General features: G+C 39.5%; 1 protein-coding gene across 1 annotated transcript in view; it reads right to left on the minus strand.

Moving 5' to 3' along the window:
* MCTP2 (multiple C2 and transmembrane domain containing 2) overlaps positions 1–20,880 on the minus strand; it is a gene marked incomplete at its 5' end in the record, with an annotated part of 189,755 nt that overhangs the window by 132,823 nt on the left and 36,052 nt on the right. The window contains 4 exon segments of the mRNA XM_082850959.1: positions 8,225–8,260; positions 12,358–12,469; positions 12,960–13,036; positions 13,774–13,916. Of these exon segments, the coding sequence (XP_082707085.1) occupies positions 8,225–8,260; positions 12,358–12,469; positions 12,960–13,036; positions 13,774–13,916 (368 nt within the window).

Below are 20,880 nucleotides of genomic sequence, written 5' to 3' on the forward strand. Positions count from 1 at the left end.
TGCAGTCTAGGATATGAGTATGAGCTTTAAAGACGTTTCTTAACTACTTTCGCATTTCTCTTCCACCCTTGAGACTTGTGATGAGGCTTAAGAGCAGGGTCTGTGGTTGTGGGCGGCATCCGGGCCATCCCATGTGTGCTCTGATGCAGATCTGGGCTATCCAAATCTTTTGTGCTTGTCAAAAGCTCCCTTTCTCCCCACCATAAATCGACTCCTCCGCACTCACTCTGTTAGCTCAATAGCTCAGGTTTTCATGACCGTGCCCGAGCCCTATATGTGAAATTTGTCATCTTAATGCAGCTTGGAATGTGAAAGCAGAGAAGGAAATGACCCATCAAAAGGAGAAACCCACCCCACCTGAGCTGAAACAAACACCAGGAGATAGAGCAAAGCTTCTGGGTCCCGACCCTAATTTCTCAGCAGACATAATGGATAAAATATAGTACATCAGGGTTTTGTTATTTTTCTCCTTCCTCCCAGAAGATCAGAACCTTTTACTATTTCTACGTGGATTCATTCATAGGCTCTCTTCCTTGGCCCTCACCCCACCAAATCCACACCCAGAAAAAGTGACTTTCTTTTGAAACATGCAACTTAGTTATGACTAGTGAAAACAAGGTGTGATATTTAACTTTAAAACATACTAGCTTTTGTAAAAATGAAACAGATTCCAAAACATTAATATGCTTCCAGGTCACGAAAATTTCACAGGAAGGAAGGGAAGAAAGGGAGAAAGACTGAAAGTATAGGCTGTGGAGCATCTGCTCACTTCCAACAGGTGCAGAATTCTCAGGAGTTTTTGATCTAGGAATAGACTCTCAAAACAGTGAATAGATTTTCCTTCCTGGGACATAAAAAACAGATTGCAGCTTGGCAACATGCATTATTTGAGGATTTTGGCCAAGTGGCATGCTGTGAAGACAGCAATGTGGACTCCAGTACCCTGATTCCCGGTGCGGCTACAAAGGAAACCCTGGGATAGTGGACCTGTCAGCTCAATGCCTCCTGTCCGTCCCAAGCCAGGGAGAATAGCAGAGAGGTCAGAAGTAAAGAAGGATCCTGATAGGAGGGCACAGAGTCCAGAAGCTGGGGCCATAGCCTGCAGTTATCAAAAGCAATGTTATATTCAGTGATGCCACAGTCCATAACTAACTATGCTGACCAATACCACGGGGTAACAATTCAAAGCACTCCCTTGGGTGACAAAAAAACACCAAAACATTAAAAAAATTAAAATTAAAAATAGGGGTGGGACTTCCCTGGAGGTCCAATGGTTGAGGCTCCGTGCTCCCAATGCAGGGGCCCCGGGTTTGATCCCTGGGCAGGGAACTAGATCCCACATGCATGCCACAACTGAGAGTCTGCATGCTGCAACTAAGACCTGGTGCAGCAAAATAAATTAATAAATAAATATTAAAAAAAAAATAGGAGCATTGAGAAAATGTTTTTACAAGGTTTTTGTACTAGGCCTACCTTACTGCTGCCAATTACTGTATGGGTACCTTTTAGATCATCTCAGTGATGGAGATTTAAAAGTATGTGTTCTGATGTTGCCAATCCATCTTATTTTGACTCTCATTAATTATTTTTCCTGAGTCATTGTGAGAAAGTAGGGAGTCAAGGAGACAAATGCATGAAAAAAAAGAAAGGAACTAACTTTGTAAGCAAAATGAGGAGTAAAGCAAGATTCCAACTATGTTGGCAATGCTCAGAAAACCTAAGGAAGAACATTCAGTCTATAAAAGGTTTCCCTGAAATATTCCTTCCAAGCTTTTTCAATATGTAAAACTACTTCTCATTGTCAACAGCTTTTACAGCATGACATGAGAAGATCCATACGTTCATGCAACAGGCTTCCAGAAAGCTGCTACTCGACAGCTCCTTATATCATCTGAAGAGAACCCTGTAGGCATAAATTCTCCTAGAACTACACAAACATTTTTGCATAGGATATAAAGGAAGCCTTTTAAATTTCCCACAGGGGAATGGACATGAAAGATGAGATTTATATTTATAGATGAAAACTATTTCACAGTCCCAAGGATATGAATAATCTGTGTGCACAAAGACATTAGCTCGAAAAGGATTATATTAATTTTTTTTAATTAAAAGGGAATATCCTCACTCCATGTTTGAACTTAAAAATAAAAATTAGACTAAGAGAAGATTTCTAAAAATTGATAAAGTCCATAAATACCCAATGATTCTCAGGGTTCTGGACTGAGGGGGGGAAAAAGATGAAGGCCATGTGATTCAACAAGGTTTTCCTTTTTGTCCTGACCTCTAGCAAGCTCAATATTAAATGCTGGGCTCATATACGATAATATTCATCAACTAGTATTTCTTGATTCACATGGGTCATCCTGCGGGCCTTCATGTCTGTGTTCCGTATTTCTATGTCTTTCCTTCACTTAAAATAGGTTAAGGGCACCCCTATACGAGACTGGGACTAGGGTGAGGCAAGTGAGGCATTCGGGGTGAAACATTTAAGGAGGTGCTCACTTCTCAGTCTTCTGCAAGGGCAGGGCTGGCCCCTGAGCCCGAGTGCCTTCTCATGTTTTACACCCCAGGCACCTCACCTGCCTCACCCTAATCCCAGCCAAACCTAAGATTTAGCAGTGCTCCCCACTGCTCTACAAGGCCTGCCCTTCTAACATCCCTGGCTTTGCCTCCTACTTTCCCTAGCATCCCACGCCATACCCTAACCCTCACCAGTGGCTCTCAAACATCACTATGCTTCCGAATCACCTGGAAGCCTTGCTAAAAGATGGCTGGGCCCCGTTTCCAGAGTTTCTGATCTCAGAGGCCTGAAGTGGAGGCCCAACATCCACATTTCAGAAAATGTCCAGGTGACGCTGATGGTGTTGGCCCAGGGGCTCTCCTTTGGAACTGATAACAAAGAATTCAGAGCACTTGCCATGCACCACATTATTTTATAAATGTCCTGTCTCAATTCACTTCCTCCTCCTTCTCATCTGGTGAGATTCACTCCAGCTTTCTCGGTCCCCAGCCTTCAATCCACCCCACCCACCTGTAAAGCCAAGATAAGGGCCTAGTCTCTGAATATCCCCACCTCCTCACTCTCACCTCTCCTAATCCCTCATCAGTTATGATGGCCAACTCTTGTCTCCGAATTCTCAGGACAGTGTTCCTGACAATATAGTATGTGCTCAGTAGTGAGAGGCTTTTTTTTTTTTTTTTTTGGCCAAAACTGAACCTAATGTCACTGAGAGGAGAGATCTGATGCAAAGTTTAGGAAGGAAGTGGCTCTGTTCTTCTGGGCTGGAGACACACAAGGTTTGAGAGTTCTAACAGATCCAAGGTCTCACCTGAGCATGACTGAAGCCCACAGAAATGAGGAAAGCCTCTAGAAACCATTCTGCTCAGGGTAATGCTGACCTAGACTTCAAAACAAGGCAGTAGAAGCATCGGGGTTAAGATATTTAGACGTGTGCCCGTGCAGTGTCACCTCTAGATAGATAGGCAGGCATGTAGGTAGGTAGAAAGCGAGATAGGCATACAGACAGACAGACAAATAAATTAGGTAGATATATAGATGAGATAGATAGGTATACGGATGTATATGGCTGTTTGGGGTATACCATTCTCCAATCCTTCAAATTTAACCAAGAAAACAAAAAAGTAAAAGGTATTACTAAGGGTGGGCCTTTGAGTTAGGAATGTCTCAAAATGAAAAGGAACCAACCAAACAAAAAGCATTCTATTAATTGGGAAAGTGGTCCAGGCACAATACTTTCAGTTTAGTTCTACAAATGGACCACACTTCTTGCAAGGGGTTTTGCTTGTGCTACTTCCTGGGCTTATAGCGAAAGAAGGGACATGGGTCCACCTAGAGAAAGGTACAGTGACAGAGGGCATTTACCAGTAAGGTGGGAGGAGTGGCATCTCTTCCAGTTTGAGCAGCTTCTTCTCAACCCAAAACTATAGGACAGACAAAACAATCATCCAAACTTCCTCCTGGTTCTTACCTGGGCTCTGGTCACAAAGCACGTCATGATATGTAGCTGGATAGATAGGTAGATGATAGATAGATAGACAGACAGGTAGATAGATAGATAGGCAGACAGACAGACAGAAAGAGCTTCCCTCCAAGTTCTCTGACTGTCCTCTTTCAATTTAAGTTCCTCCACATTAAACTAGCTCCTACAGGAGCTAAATATGCTAAAACCACACTTCTAAAGCCACCGGAGTCCCAGCCCTGAAAAGTGCTTCAACCTGCAATGAGGTCTTCAGTGAACTTGGCCCACGTGTTAGAAGCAATATTGACAAGGTCAACCTGTATAACTGAATCAAAGGCAAAAGCAAAACCACAATAATTTGCTGAGACTTCCCAGACTTCACTCATTTGGCCAGACAGCTAACCCACAGACACAGCCACCCCCGGGGCAGCAGCCTATGGGAGGGGTCACAACTGACAAGGATGCCACGTCACCCCCTGGCAAGACAGCGTATAGTCACAAGACCCAACCAGCATCCCATCACAGGGGGCTGCTGGGTGATGAGGCTGAGAATGGCACACTTCAAAAAGCCCAAGTGGACAAACCAGCAGAGAAAGGAGGCGCTGGCCCATGCACCAGACAGCTCTCCGGGTTCAAGACCAACCTCAGCAAAACCCTGCTACTACTATCTCCACCTTTCTGAGACTGCCTACCTGTTCTGAGTCCTAGATGTCAGAGAGCTAGAAACAGAGGCACAGACAGAGCCCAAGGGAAAAAGAGAAAGTGGAAAAGGGGAAAGAAGACACGGGAGGACATAACCTAAATTCAGGCCGAACCCTCACCATGTAATTCATGACTCTTACCAAGTCATGACACTGAAATAAAGTATCCCAAAAAGCTGAAAGCAAGAGCGTAGCCCCTATATTTTGTCAGGGAATACAACAGGAAAAGAGAACCATTCCAGGTACTACGAACAGAGGGAATATAATGCGGAGAACAGGTGATGGAAAAGCTGAGACGCCAAATAGAGTATATGGAGAAAAGTTAAGGTCAGTGACAGGAGGAAGCAGCCAGCACTCTTAGGCTGGAGTGAGGGCGGGGCGGGCAGACTTTCTGTAAAGTTCCAGGTAGTAAGAATTAGGGTCTGCCCCAAGTACTCAACTCTGCCACGTCAGCCAGAGGCAGTGCATACACAAATGAGTGCAGCTGCGTTCCGATCAAACTTTATTTGCAGAAGCAGACACAGGGCTGAATTTTGCACTCAGGCTGAAGTTCAATGACCCCTGGACTAGAGAGAGAAAAAGAGTAAATGCTAGGATCAGGGTACAGAAAAGAAATGTTGCACTAGGTACAGGGATGTCTTCTACCTTAAACGGCTGACACATAATTGCATAAAACAATGGGTCAGAAGAGGGCCATGTGAGAATAAATACTTATCTCAGTGCAAATTACCTAAAATGAAGAAAATCCATAACTAAAAGGGCACTGTAGTCACTCATAATACAGTCCCAAATGAAAGGGCAAGGGTGTGGTCTGTATATACGCAGATTTTCTGAATACAATCAGTGACCCATCAATTCCGTATTTTATCATCGTGTTTTTATCCCATTAGACTATTTGATGTAAGAGAAGTAACTGCTGTTAATTTTCTGTCTCTGTAACTATTATATACATTAGAAAGTGAGAAGTAAGGTTTGGAAACAGATCTATTCACAGAAAAGATTGTGCATAGTAAATATCTAAAAAGAAGTAGTTATCTGATTCAGGTCCTTTTAAGTAAGATTTTCAGTTCTCTCTTTAAAAGACTCATTAGAAGGAAAACAAAGGCTTTTGTATGAAACCTAAAGCTATTTTTTAAAGGCAATCTCTATGTATTTACTGTATTAAAATCAAGGTCGGTATCAAAATCAAGGAAACGGGGAATTCTCTGGCAGTCCAGTGGTTAGGACTCTGTGCTTTCACTGCAGAGGGTGCAGGTTCAATCCCTGGTTGGGGAACTAAGCCCATGAGAGACCAAAAAAAAAAAAAAGAAAAATTCAGGAAATGCTTTAGAAGACAGTCCACAAAGACTCTGCCATTCTGGGTCCCTCTAGATGATGCAAAATTATAAACTTATGGGTCTAAGAGCAATTATTTAAATAAAGTTAAGTTATTATAAGAATAAGATTGAGGTGAAAGAGTCAATGACATTTTATAGGTAATACATCACTTAGGGCTAGTGAAATTTTAGATACTCATAGTAAGTAATCTTCCTTATATTAAACTTCTGTTACCTAATTTTTAAATATAATATGGAAATCCTAAAAGAGAAGCTTATAGTTTAAAAATACCAAGATAGGTTGATCAGGGTATTTTAACTACTTACACAGGTTAATCACAGAGTCTATAGATTTTCCACATGACTCATTTTCATAAGCTAAATTAGAAGCTATCTCATGTTTTCCTCCCAAACTGCAAACTCTAAGCAGCAAAATGTCAACCTAACAATTGAAACTCTTCACCAATATATAAATGGCATTTCTCATATAAGATAGCAAGTAGCTTTCAATGACCTATATTCATCTAAGGTTTTACTAAACATTGTATTAGGTTTGGGCATTTAGTCTCTGAGCCCAGTGCACTGAAGTCAAAATTCTAGAAACTACAATGACAGGGAAAAAAGAAGATGACAGTTCCAGGATCCTCTGTTCCTTTCATATTTTTGATAACATTTTTCCTCCCCCTCTTCATTCCTTTGACTGTTCTTCCTAACCTCTCCTGTCATCCCCTAGACTCCCATATTCCCCAAGTTCACAATTTTTCTTTCTAGCCTTTATGTTCTTCCGCAAACTGCCAGTGCTCTTCCACAGGCCGGATGTCCCTAACTAAAGATGGTTATTGATGTACAGTACCAGTGTTTTAGTGCTGCAGCAGAATCAATAAATGAGAAAATACTGCTTTGTCAGATTTCGCCAGAGCATGCTGGGAAACTTTACCGCTGCGAATGGTTACAGCAACTCTTAATACATGAGAGGGAGAGCCGGGCGCCCTTCTGTGCAGAGAAATGATGTTCTTCTACCCTCTAGTGACTATAAAGGAATAAGACAAAAGCTGGAGGAATTTTTTGAGACCACTTCACATGATTATTTATTGCCTCTGAAGTTTATTTCTAAAAAGAACCAGAGTCTTGGAAACCAAGTGAACAGGTAGGATTAAAAAAAAAAACAAAACACCTTAGCCTGGTTATTTTTAAAGTGCTCAAAAATGCAAAGGATATACATTTTAGGAAGAGTCAGAACTTTGATTCCTCTGGATTTGAAAAAAGCAAGGTTTAGTAAGTTTACCTTCTTTCCTAGGAACTAGTCAGGTTACAAATCTCTCCTTCTCTCTCTTTCACATACACACACTCTTACAAACACACGGAATCTTTGTTTCAATCTCCTTATTTTATAGAGAAGTAAACAACTGCAGTGTGGTGAGGTTAGAAATGAGAGATGGCATATAACTGTGTACACATGTGTGTGTATAAATAAATGCATATACAGAGATTGCCCACACACCCTCCCCTCATACACGGACACATCACGGCCACCTCCATCTTGGTTATTCCTCTTTTAAAAGCAGCAGACCTGCTAAAGTAAGTTATACATAATATTTTTGGTTTTGTTTACATTTACATTAATTTTGACATTTAGTCACTTACGTTACAATGTGTTACCTTAATAACCTAATAATAACACATCCCTACCTTGGTACACCTATACTTTTTATAAATTGCACAGAAGTATATAATTGTTTAAAAAGATACTAACAATGTAAAAAAGTCACCGGTATTTCACGGAGAAATCTTTAAAGAAACGCTCACAAAAAAAAAAAAAGGTAAAATAAAAAGTAATATAAAAAAGATTGATAAAATATACCATGTATTCTTCTCAATCTTTTCACTGCCCTTATAACAGTTTCCACCTAATGGTAAATAGCTTTCTAAAGGACTAAATCTAACTGCACTACAACTCCAAATAATTCAAGCTTAATGAAGTGTAACATTCTAACACGGCTGGTACATATAAAATGTCAACACTAAAACAAGTGTAAGTTCAAACATCTGGCTATGCCCTTATTAAATGAAATTTTAAAAGGGAGTTTGTTTCCTTTTTACTCATAACAGCAGTAAGAGGAAAAGAAAGCCTTTCCATGTAAAGGTTGGATAATAATCTTGTCTACATTGGTCTTTGCTACAAAGGTGAACCACATGATGTAAAGAAAAAAAAAACAGCTATATTTACCTTGCTGGCGCTTAACTGCTTCCGATCTGACCAACGCTAAGGATTATGTCCATTGAATCGTGAAAAATGGCAAAATAAAAGAAAGAAATAGAGCCGTTAACAACACGATGATGTTACCATGCTAGTTAGATGGTGCAGACTACATGCAAACAACTGACACCCACATTCTGAGGTTTCAGAGAAAACACATTTGAGCAAGAAAATAGTCAGAAACCTAGAAAAATCACATTTCTGTGGTGTGTTACATCATTTTCTCACAGTATTCAAAAATGAAAAAACAAGGACATAGAATACTGGTCAGTCCTTACAAGTACATTTACGTTTTTATTTGCCTGAAAACACTCTAATTTTACCTCGAAAAGCAATGTGGAAAGGCAGGTTTTTCCTACCTGAAATACCCAGATAGCATTATAAAAATGTTTAAGAAATTCATGGACAAAGTTAGTTCATGTTTAGGTTTCTGTAGTTTTAGATACTAGAAAAAATAATTCCATTGCCCTCTGCTGAGAAAATCTCAATATTCGAAGTAATAGGAAAAAACAATCTGAGTCATTTCTTCACAATGAAGAAAAATAGGCTAATGTACCAGTGAGGGAGGGAAGAAAAAAATGTTCTGAACAGCCAGTAACTTCACCACTGTTCTCTTTTGATCTCTCATTTGTCGAGCTAAGACTGCTGAATTTCGTCTACAAGTAAAGTTCTCTCCTAACAAAATCCTCTCATTACTCCTGTCACCGTCCAGTACTGCAAAGCTCTACTCTGGCTGGTTAACCAGCTAACTGAATGTTAAAACTTGGAAAAATTTGGCAGATTACAACTCAATTATGAATCTAATTGAGCAGCCCATAGTAACTATTATGATTAAGGAAAAAAATGCCTTTAGGCAAATGACCTATCCACATTGCCAGTAAGTCTCCCCAGGAAATTAGAAACCAGAAAACAAACTGTCTTTGGGGAAAATTCACTTATATTCCAGGGACCAGCAAGTAGAAACGCTGGTACAAAAATGTCTTGAAAATATTCTTCAGGAAAAACACTTTCCCTGGTGAAACTGGAAGCTCAACCACTCAGCATGTGACCCAGAGTTACAGATACTACAATCTGGGTATTAAAATCAGTTCTTTTTGTATTTTCCCAACAACATATGAACAAATATTTTCACCCAGAACAACCACTAAAATTAATCACCATCTTGTAGGTACACATGGCTATTCCTAAATAGCCTTTTGAAATACAATTCATTTGATTTTTATATCACCAAAGATTAAAAAATAGATATGGAAATGACTGGAAAATGAGTATCACTGTCTGCTTACTACAGTACTAAGAGCTACCATATATCGGGTGTCTACTCCGTGCTAAGCACTATATTTGATCATGCTGGTCTTCACAAACCTATAAAACAGATAATCTTTCTTTGAAATCCGCATTTCACAAATTGTAGCTGAGAATTAAGTAATTCTGTGAATTTGATCTGATCAGTTAACTTCTCAAAACTAAAAATAGTGGAGTCGGGATTCAAACCCAGGCAGTCTGATGACAGAGCTCATAATTATAACTAAAATCCTATTTTTGCTGAGAAAAAGAGACAGAGGGCAGGTTTATCAGCCCTCCACCTAGTGCCCTACCTCCTAACTATACCATGCCCGTATGCACTTAAATCCCTGGCCCTGAGGGTCAATTCACAGACATTTTGCACATGTTAAGATTTTTATTGGCTTGGCTCTAAAGCAACAAAGACTGCCTCAATGACAACGAGAAGAAATATGGGTACAAAACCAAGAATTCAAACTGAAATCTCTCTATCAGGCTTTAAATTAAAATGGAAATTTATAAACAAATTATTCCCAAATAATCTCAGTCCCCCGTGTTAGTTACCCCATTTAAAAACCCAATAGAAGAATATCTTTAAATACTAACTTAAACTCAATGAAAAGATCAACAGCTTTCTGATACTTACTCTATCCAAAGGGCCCCTGATATGCACTGTTAAGTTGAATAGCCACACATGGCCAAGGATAAATTATTCCTTGCTCAGGAATACTTTGAACAAGTATATAAACAGAAAAATAACACTACCAGTCAGAACAAATAGACCAGGCATTACCATTATTATTATTTCTATAATACCCCACTTTATTATATATGTACATCTATATACACACACATACATATACATGGCTATGTATATATATGTATGTACACTCGTATATATAGTAAATAGATTGTACACTAGACCCTGCCAGACAAGCAAAGAACGAAGAAAATGAGAAATCGTACCAGCAAGTAGATAATGCGTACCATCTGACAAACTCTCAAAAACAGGGCGTGGAGGAGTCAAGGAAAGAAGGGCCAAACTAAATAGGATGACAAGTGTGTCTCCTTTTAGGGCTCTGAAAAGATAGGCTTTGAGATGTTTTCCAAAAACAAACTCAAGCTGCATTGAGTATTAATTGCTCTGCAATTTGAAATAAATTTTGACTGAAATGGCTCTACTTAAAAACTCCAAATTTTGGCAATATTTCAACATATTTTAAGTGCCAGTAGTACTGCTAAATATGATCCAATACACTACAGAAAAATCCACATGTGGAATAAATACACAGCTATTATGCAGCTGAAATATGCAGCTATCTTCATGAGGTCATTATCCAAGTTTACAAACCCCACTTAAATATGTAAGAAATTTTCAGAACGTATCAGCTGGCAATTATGCAACCACGTGGCAAATAATATGCTCATTTCCATGGCATGTCATCGTAACCTGGCATCCAGCTCAAGGAACCGGTCACCTACTGGATGCCCTGCCACTGAATCCGATGGCAATGCCATCAAAACTAAGAGAAGTTAAAGGAAGTCCCTCGCCACTATGTTGGGTAGAAAAAAAAAATATTTTTGACATCAATTTAAGACATTTTAGCATCAAAATATCAATGTTATTGAGGCCTCAGGTTTTAACATTGCCACTTCTTAATTAATAAATGGAGATCTCCCCCCCGCCAAAGTTATCATCAAGTAAATGCTCATAAGTAAAGAATTCAGATTAAAAATAGCAACTGTTTAGTTGACCCTCTGGCAATTGAAAAATCACTGTGCAGGTTTTTTTTTGTTTGTTTTACTCCTTTAAACTATCTTCAGTGAGTTTACTAGTAAATCACTCATGATTTTCATCATGAAAATAAATTACAACTAACTGCAAAGGTAATGTCAAAATGAAGAATATTCTCCACACTGACCCCACTGACTCAATTCAAGAGGTATTATTGGAGGCCTACTTTATAAACAGGCTTCAGATTTTCATACCAGATTCTAAACATGCTGAAATTTTAACACATCTTGGTCCTTTTTCAAGTAGCTGTTTTTAATTGGCTTTTTAAATGCCTTTCAAATAAATGACAATCCAAGATGCTTTCATTCTCATTTTCATTCTTGGAATTTTAAGGTATAATACCAGAATACAAAATAAGATTATGGTTTGTATTCACATACTTGCTCCTAAAAACAGAGTCCCCATCATACTGTCACAAAATCCAATGCTTTTTGATGTTACAGACATCTTTAATAGGTAATGCATTAACTAGAAATTACCGTGTAACAGACTAGAGAATATTAAATGTGTGTCTTCCCAGAAGAACTCTCAATAGAAAAGTTGGTAGCTAAAAGAAAAAGGAAGATGAAACGGAAATGCTGCAAATGTATACTTGATTACCTTAGTAATGTACAACACAATGACTAAATCCTGGGAACAGCTTTTCATAACTAAATAATGCCTAAGTCATCTAGTACCTAAGAAAACAGTAAATGGAAACCTTAACATTTAGAAAAAGCATATTTTGTATGATCTGTGACAAGCAAGCCATAAGCAGCAAAAACACTTAATAACAGCAATAGTATTATTGCTACAATATTAGTAATGTTTACATCCCTAGCCAAAATAGAGATCATTCCTTACTGGATTTCTTTCCAGGTTTCCAAAAGAAAGGGTGTACATTATCACAGATAGGTACTTTAAGTCTCTATACAGTTTTTCCCCCTACCCAAATAAATACAAAAATGTCAGCCATCTGGCAACCCAATTATCAAAGAAAAGTTGCAATGGAGAATTTTAAAAAGAACAAAAGGGTCACACTCACGTGTCTCTTGAAATCACACTGTTTTACTACTAGGCTCAAATTTAATACAATCACTCCCATGTCATCTTCTAAACTGTTTGGATCTTCCAATTTTAAAATATGTTCAGTCGTCCTATAAGCAAAAGGCAACAAATGATGGTAGCACTTATTGGTAGCACTTTATAGCCTTAGAATACATCAGGAGCTTATGATAAAAAATCTCCTACCCCTGAACAGGGGTGAGACACAAGTTAAAAAAAGCACCAGATTCAGTGAAAATAAACCAACCATCTTCAGGGGTAGAGAAACTGTTTGGCATTGCCTAATTCAACAGTTGGTCAACTGATTCTTCTCCCCTACTGCCCAAAGAAAATGTAAATACTTGTTTTAATTTTAAGGTAAGTAGGTTAATGAACACGAAAGTACAAAATTCAATACACCTTTTAGGTTATGTTATAGAAGATGTAATATCTGACCAATATATATTTGGGAGCTAAAAAGCGAAAATTATAGAAAAACTCACATTTTAAAGCACTCTTTCATTTATTCTGATTTTGTCATTTGATTATCTTGAGTTCCCTCTAAAATTCACTAATAACAACTAGATGGTAAAATTACAATACCTGTTAAGCTCAAGATCACTCAGAACGACAAATGCAGAACCCATGAAATCAGATGTAGTTAAATCTCGATCATACACCTACAAAGAAGAAGGGGGCCAGTAACACACATTAATATGGCAAACCAACTGAGTATATCAAAGTATGGATAAATGCAATAGGCTGGGAATTTTGAATTCAGTCTTCTAGATCTAAAAATAATTTGCACAGTATAAAGAAGAATTTAACCAAGCTGATGGGGAGAACAAAATTATTCAAACCTGTGCATTTTGCTTACTATGGCCAAAATAACAGAAAATACTTTTAAGGCAGTATTCATATGCATTAAGATATTATGCACAATGGACCACTCTCTGCAGTTTAAATGGTCTCTCATTAAAATTTAGTATTTTCCGCAGTGAGCAAATCTGCCAATTAAATAGAAATTTGCTAAATATTCTATAGCAATCCCATCCTGCACTCAACTCATGCAGTTTTAACCCAGATGTTAGAGCAATTGATGCTTACAACCGGTAGCTTAAAGCTCTCTGAGAAAGGCTTTAGTACTTGTCACCACTGCACTGGCAGTAATATTTCTTCCACATTCAGTAAGTTTAAATACAATCAATGGAGATATTATTTTCACTCTGCTAGATCTGAGAGTAACATACAGTTTGACCAAGGGTATAAAGAATCCCTTCCATACTTATATTTTTAAGCCAGTGCTTAGGAATGATACAAGAATGAATTTGGGGAAGTTGACTTTTAAGAGGGCGAAGATGGCTGAGAAATAAATGTTTTTAATAAAAGAGCAGATTTGACAGTCATCTGGGATTACCTTCACACGCAGCTTTTGATCAAGGCTTTGTATTGGCAATAAGACTACTTCGTCCCAAACTGGGTTCAAGTTCTTATATATGACTTTACTTTTGTACAGAGTCTTCCCATTCAGCTTAAATTTCACATAGGGATCACTCGTGCCTTTAAATGAAAAAGAGAGCAAGACAGGTTTTTAAAATATACGTAAAAAGCCTAGGATCTCCATTAAATAAAGATTCTTTCCACGCTCTCCAGGCTCAAAGCACTTCACTGAGCACACCCAGAACAAATGTCTCCCTGCACAGAGACTGAAGGCCCCCGAGGTGGAGAGGGGAGAGAAGTGAAACAATCTGGGGTAAATGACTGATTCTTCTCTGCCTTTCCTGGTAGAATATAAATGGGCTCCTTGAGCTTTTTCTGTTTGGTTTCATCGTGGGTATGTCATCACTCTCCTACCCACAAAAAATTCAAGAAATAAAATCCACCAGCACCAGCCAAGCATCTCAGGAGTCCTGGGGAGAAGCCCACTCCTCCTAAGAATGGCAGTGAGTCAGTGAAAATGGAAAGAAACCATTTTCAAACATTTGGCCAGATGGCTGACTCAACAGAACCCTGTACTTTATAATATAATCATAATAAATCAATCAATCCCTGGAACCACCGACTCAGAAGCCCGGGGACTCGGACCCCAGAACCAGGGGTGTAGAGATTAAACTGACAAAGTTGCCATTCTTCGCCCCACCCTCCGCACCTGCGGTAAAGCAGAGAACATTGTCTCCCCCTGGAGAGCTGAACGCCCCTCAACAAGGCCCTCCGACCCGCTGGCCTCGGGCCAACACCCTTGACCTGCTGCCTCTTCCCGGGAAGCTTTGAAAAGGAAAGAATAATGTCCCGCTATAGCCACTATGTCCAAAGCAGAAAGAAGGGCCGATGATGGACCCTTCCCCACATTTTTCAGATCAGTTGAGGAAAAAAACATGCCCACAAACATAATACCAGGCTTAATGTGTTGTGCAAGTGTTCCATCATACTCGGGACACAGAACAGAGACTGGGACATGCTTGCACATTACTACCTCGTGAAGGATGAATAAAGGAGGCACAAATAAATGAATAATCCACGAGGGCATGAATGAAGGCTAGCCGAAAACGCTACAAAGAAAGGAAAACAATCTAATTGGGGGAGGTATGCTGGTAGAATTCATCGTGAACCAGACTCCGAATAAGTGCTCAAAGACCAACAGTCTGTTTTGTTCACTGACACATTCCAGGTGCCTTGGACAATGCCCAACAGAGGCCTCCACAGATTTACTGACATGAGTTCTTGATATTAAAGTCAAGCCAATGTAGTCTAAGAATATTACATCAAAAATTAATTAGGCTACTCTGTCACAAACATTTCCAACTCGTTAATACCCACCATGAATTATTTCAATTATTTTTTTTCCAGCTCTTTCTGAGGTTTCTGCAGGACGGAAAACTCCTGAACATGAATGCAATTCTTATACTAACTATTCTAACTGAGAGTCACATCCCTTGGGGGCAAGATAATACACATTGGCTAAAAGTCTTAACAGAATAACCAAGGTATCATTTGGATAATTCAGCCATTCCAGCATGGCAAGGCTGCTAACTTTAAAACAAAGAAATCAAGTTACAAATATACACATATACATATTCGACACTCACATTTTAAGTTTGGCAACAAAGGGGCAGAAACCCAGCAGTCTTTACTTTAAACCTGGACACACACGTACTCGCACACGCTTAAGCAGCAATTCTGAGCAGGATAGTAAAAATGAAGGCATTCCCAGCCATTCAGTGGAATAGTCACTAGTGAGTCAGTAATCTGTCCACACCCCCTCTTTGAGAGTACAAGAGAACACCTGCAGCAAGTCAGATTTTAACAGTCATTCTGATATATATAGATTAAAAAAAAAAAAAAAAGTGGGAAAACTCTAACAAAAAAAGGCCTTTAATTAAATGAAATTGCCACTCTGGGATCAGGCCTTCATGCTTGTCAGCGTGCTCTCAAAATAAACATCTCAAAACCGGGCCTCGGTGGTGTCACTTTCTCACAGGCAAAGCATACTGGGTAATCCCCAGGCATCTTGACAGCTACATAATGTTCAAACTGTTTCACGGGTGAATGGCAGCAGTTGCGTGAAAGAAAATATTAATGTCTGGAATTAATAGAAAAAGGGACCAGGGTTTACAAAGCCAAACAAGGAACCAGGGTGTCAAGTGAGTACAGCGTTAATTGTTAGGGAAAATTTGAGAAGGGGGGGCAGGGGGCACGTAGTGATTTTTTCTCTCTGAGCCTAAGTGCCTCACTGTCAGGCAAGTGACATCTTAACTAGGCAGGTTCTGAAAAGGGGTCGCGGCTCAGGAATGCAACGCCCAGATTATACAAATGATGAGATGACACCTGAATGGGTGGACTTTAACCTTTTTTTCACAGGGCGCTTCATAAACAATGAGGATCCTTGGAATAAAGAGGTAGTGTGGGGCTTCCCTGGTGGCGCAGTGGTTGAGAGTCCGCCTGCCGATGCAGGGGACACGGGTTCGTGCCCCGGTCCGGGAAGATCCCACATGCCGCGGAGCGGCTGGGCCCGTGAGCCATGGCCGCTGAGCCTGCGCGTCCAGAGCCTGTGCTCCGCAAGGGAGAGGCCACAACAGTGAGAGGTCCGCGTACCACAAAAAAAAAAAAAAAAAAAAAGAGGTAGTGTGGAACTTTGGGAGGAGAATGAAACTAGGAGGCCGGACACGGTGCCTCTCTCCTGGGGTCGCCACCCGTCCTGCCATGTGGACTCAACAGAGTCACGGAGCCTCAAATTTAGAATATGTAGCCATCACACATCCAGAGCCGGAGCTTCCTGCTCCCGTGCAAAAGGTACTGTGGTTCTGTGTGTGCTGAGACAGACTGACAGCCACACACTGGTCCTCCAGAAATGCTGTGCCAGTTCACACTCCCGACAACGTGGGACAGTCCTTATTTCTGCATATGATGCTATGGATGGTCACGCCTCCCTTGACCCTGTACCTGTCAGACCTGCTAACATCACTCACATGCCACAAACACAGGTTGCCTCAGAGCATGGCTCAGTGTTACTGAGTACTAAGGGGGATGGCAAAGGAAGATCCACCCCAGAGCCTTTTCTTCTGTACCTGGCGGGCAGCAGGCAGATGGTATATATAACCCAAGGTCCAAGAGGTAAGTGTCAAAATAGAATAGAACTTGGGGGGTATGCTAGCTCACAGGCGGGAAAGGTTAGCTCCAGCTGGGGTATCCGTGGAGGCTGAAATAAAGGAGATGGGAATTGAAACATGGGCGGATCTGGCCAAGCGGAAAAGGACTGAGGCCATGTGGGCTGGAGGAACCGGCACTGAAAGGGGAAAGAGGCCAAAATGACTAGATCTGTGCGGTGCCAAGCAAGCATTTCAATTCATCCAGAAATTAAGGGGATAAAATGTATAATGAGAAAGTTAAAAACCCCGGTTTTGAGTCAGACTGAAGTGCCTTAAAACTCACAAAATAAGGAGTTAAGTTTTTGTTCTGTAAGAAATATAGGGTAGTTTTGGTTTTCCTGTTCTCTTTTTTAAAATATTTTAACAAGTGTAATACATGCTCATGATTCTGAAAGGTATGAAATGAAAACTCTCCACCCTCTTAATCTTTCCTCATTCCCATTCCTCATATGCACCAGTTTCTTGAGTGTCTTACAGGAAAAAATACAAGAATTGTTCTTAACTCGAATGTAATCATAATAAATGCACTGGACTCTGTGCTTTCACAACTAAAGTACCTTGAAGCTCTGTTCACATCAGCAATACAGATTCACCAGTTTTTTTTTCTTTTATCAACTGCATACATTTTCATTGTGTTCTTGTATCTTAATTTATGTAACTAGTTACCAAATAATAAACATTTACATCACTTCCAATTTTTTTTTTTTTTTTACTAGCACAAACAATACTACAACAAGCATCCTTGTATGACTATCTCTGAGTTCATATGTGATTATATTCAAAAAGAATAGCAGGGCTTCCCTGGTGGCGCAGTGGTTGGGGGTCCACCTGCCAGTGCGGGGGACGTGAGTTCAGGCGCTGGTCAGGGGAGATTCCACATGCCGCGGAGTGGCTGGACCCGTGTGCCATGGCTGCTGAGACTGCTCTCTAGAGCCCGCGAGCCACAGCTACTGAGCCCGCGAGCCCAGCTGCTGAAGCCCATGCACCTGGAGCCTGTGCTCCGCAGCGAGAGAGGCCACCGCGATGAGAGGCCCGCGTACCATGGTGGGGGTTGGCCCCCTCTCGCCGTGGCTGGAGAGGGCCCACACAGGGGCGGAGACCCAATACAGCCAAAAATGAATAAATAAAATAAATAAATTTATTTAAAAAAGAAAACTGCAAGGGCAAATGAATGTGTCTTTTCTGGTTCTGACAGCCATTGTCAAATTGTTCTTCCAAAGTCTGTCAAAATTTACACTTCCACCAAGAATATACGTTTTGTATTTTTTTCTTTACATGCTCACCAATATTTGATGTCATAAACCTTTACTTTGAAAAAACGGCAGGTTAAAAAAAATAGTATCTCCATTTTTCTCTATCATTAACATTTAGAGTAAAGCTTAGGATTTTTCGTATTTTAGTGACCTACATTTGTCTTTCTTTGTCAGGGAAATTCTCACTGATATAATTCACCCATTTTTCTATGGGCTCAAGGTTTTGTCTTTTGCTTATGGATTTGAATGAGCCCTTAATTATGGAAAGCAGTCATTGGCTGTAAATCTTGTCATACTTTGTTTAGACTTACCTTACTTCTTGCAATAAGTTATTTCCATTTTTATTTAGGCAAATTTACCAGTTTTATTTATGGCACTGTCGTTTAACATTCTGCTTAGAAGAATTTCTCTCACTAAAGGATTTTCAGTTAGTTCAGCCATGTTTCTTTCCACTGATTTTGCAGCTTTTCGTTTTTTACACTTAACTCTTTGGTCCATCTGGAATTATTTTAGTGTGAGAGGGAAGGAAATTCAGGTTTACTTATGAGTAGGAGAGTAAAATGATCAGAGCCACGCTTCAGAAATATAAATCTGGCAGCAGCTTATAATTTAGAAGGAAGAAGAAAAAGGCTAAAGCGAAGAAACCTGGTAGTTGAGATAACACAGCACCGGGGAGTTGAGGAGATAGCTATACCCAAATTATAAGAAGCACCGATCCAGGGTTTCACAAAGCATGATCCATGGAACACTCATACCTCGAGGTGCTCCATGGACTGAAAGGGTTATGTCATCAAAACCACTGGGAAAAGCTGTTTACTCTTTCCTTACTTGGAACTTCCCTATGTAGAGTAAAATATTAAACACTGCTAAGAACTGTATTAATGACAAACAAGCAATAATAAAAAGAGCCTAAAACTTTTCTACTCTGTATTTCATAAAATTATTTAAATATAGAAAACATTTTACTTGGGGCACCTATGAACGTAATATTAAACTCCTCCAAATCAAAGCTCTGGAAGGTGAGATGCCTGCCCAGAGTTGCCTGATATGCATGGTAGGTGAATTATATGAAGATATGATAAATGAATAAACTTTGAAGTAAGATGGGCATGGTGGATTAAACTCCCAGACCTTCCTTTCAGTAACTGTATAACCTTAGGCATCGTAATTTCCTCAAGCCTTACCATCTTCACCTGTAGATGGAAAAATGCCAGCTTTGTAGAATTATCTTGAGAACTGAATGAACCACTATACTTCGGTAACAAGAGGCTCCAAACATTTACATAGTATGTGCTTCTATTTATAGTATTACCACTCAATTAATTTAAAAGGGGAGAGTGTGTAACAATGTATGCAGTACTAATTAAATATTCATTTACTTTATTTTAGCTGTCCAAGTAACATGCACTGATAATTTGTCTCTATATGTCCCTTCTAAAGGTGTGATGTTTATAACCCCTTCTGTCTTCAAAAGTCGAACAGAAAATTCCTTATGTTATATACTTCTCACAGGGATCCCATGTGGTTTGGGAAAATTTCATGAAACAATCTGAGCTGTCTTGGAAGGAATGGGCCGTTTAAAATCTGAAAGTCACTAAGTATTCATGAGTACTAGCTACTGCCCCACCTACAGTCCTAAGGGGATTCATTAAGATTTCAGAGAACTTTGCAGGTATAATCTTATGAAAATAACAGGCAGCTCAATAAGAAGGACACATAACTCAAAGTTTATCATCAGGAGAGAGTCATCAAGAACCATCATATTTGAAGATTCTGTTCTCTTGGCATTCGATTTATCAACCCAAGGGGCCATTACCGGATTGAGTGTGTTATGGAAAAGATGGGCAGTATTAACAGGTGAAGTGGTTGAATAGAACAGATAAAATCACATGGACTGGCTCAAGAACTAACCCAATATGCAAATAAGATACATCTGTAATGAAACTCCAATTACCAACACCTTCTCTTTGCTTTTTCTAGTATAACAGCTCATGGCCATGGTAGTAGAAAAAGCAGAAAGTCAAGATTAATTAAAAAAAAAAGAAAGAAAGAAAGAAAGAAAGAAAGAAAATTACCACCATCTAGAAAAACTTACTATCTTGGTACGCACTGAGACTTTACACACACACACTTTCCACAAAAAGGAATCAGACTCCATATTGTATTCTTTTACCTGCCTTCTTCAGTCAATAACACATCTGTCCCCTTCCATGCCCGTAAGTATATTTCTATAAATCAGTTTAATGGCCATTTATGTATCTATTTGTGTGTGTGTGTGTGTATATATATATATATATATATATATATACACACACACACATATGCACTATATCATATAGTTTATGTACTATATCATATAGGTTTTTAAAACTAGCATTCCTAATTTAAACTAAAAATCCAATGCATTGAATGCGAAAGCTGTATTTGTAGACAAAACCTAGTTATTTGTCACCAGCAAAGCTCGTTCGCCAAGTTAAAACCTTCAGCCATATAGTGTCTCCAAAAGAAACGTGGTCTTAAGCTAGAAAAGTTTCCTAATTAAATGCATTTCTCGGAGTTGTTGTTTGTTTATGAAAGGAAATGATCTCCATAATTTTACACAAAGTTCACATTTTGTAATACCTG

This window comes from Leucopleurus acutus (genome assembly GCF_964270905.1).
Source record: "Leucopleurus acutus genome assembly, chromosome: 1".
NCBI lineage: Eukaryota > Metazoa > Chordata > Mammalia > Artiodactyla > Delphinidae > Leucopleurus > Leucopleurus acutus.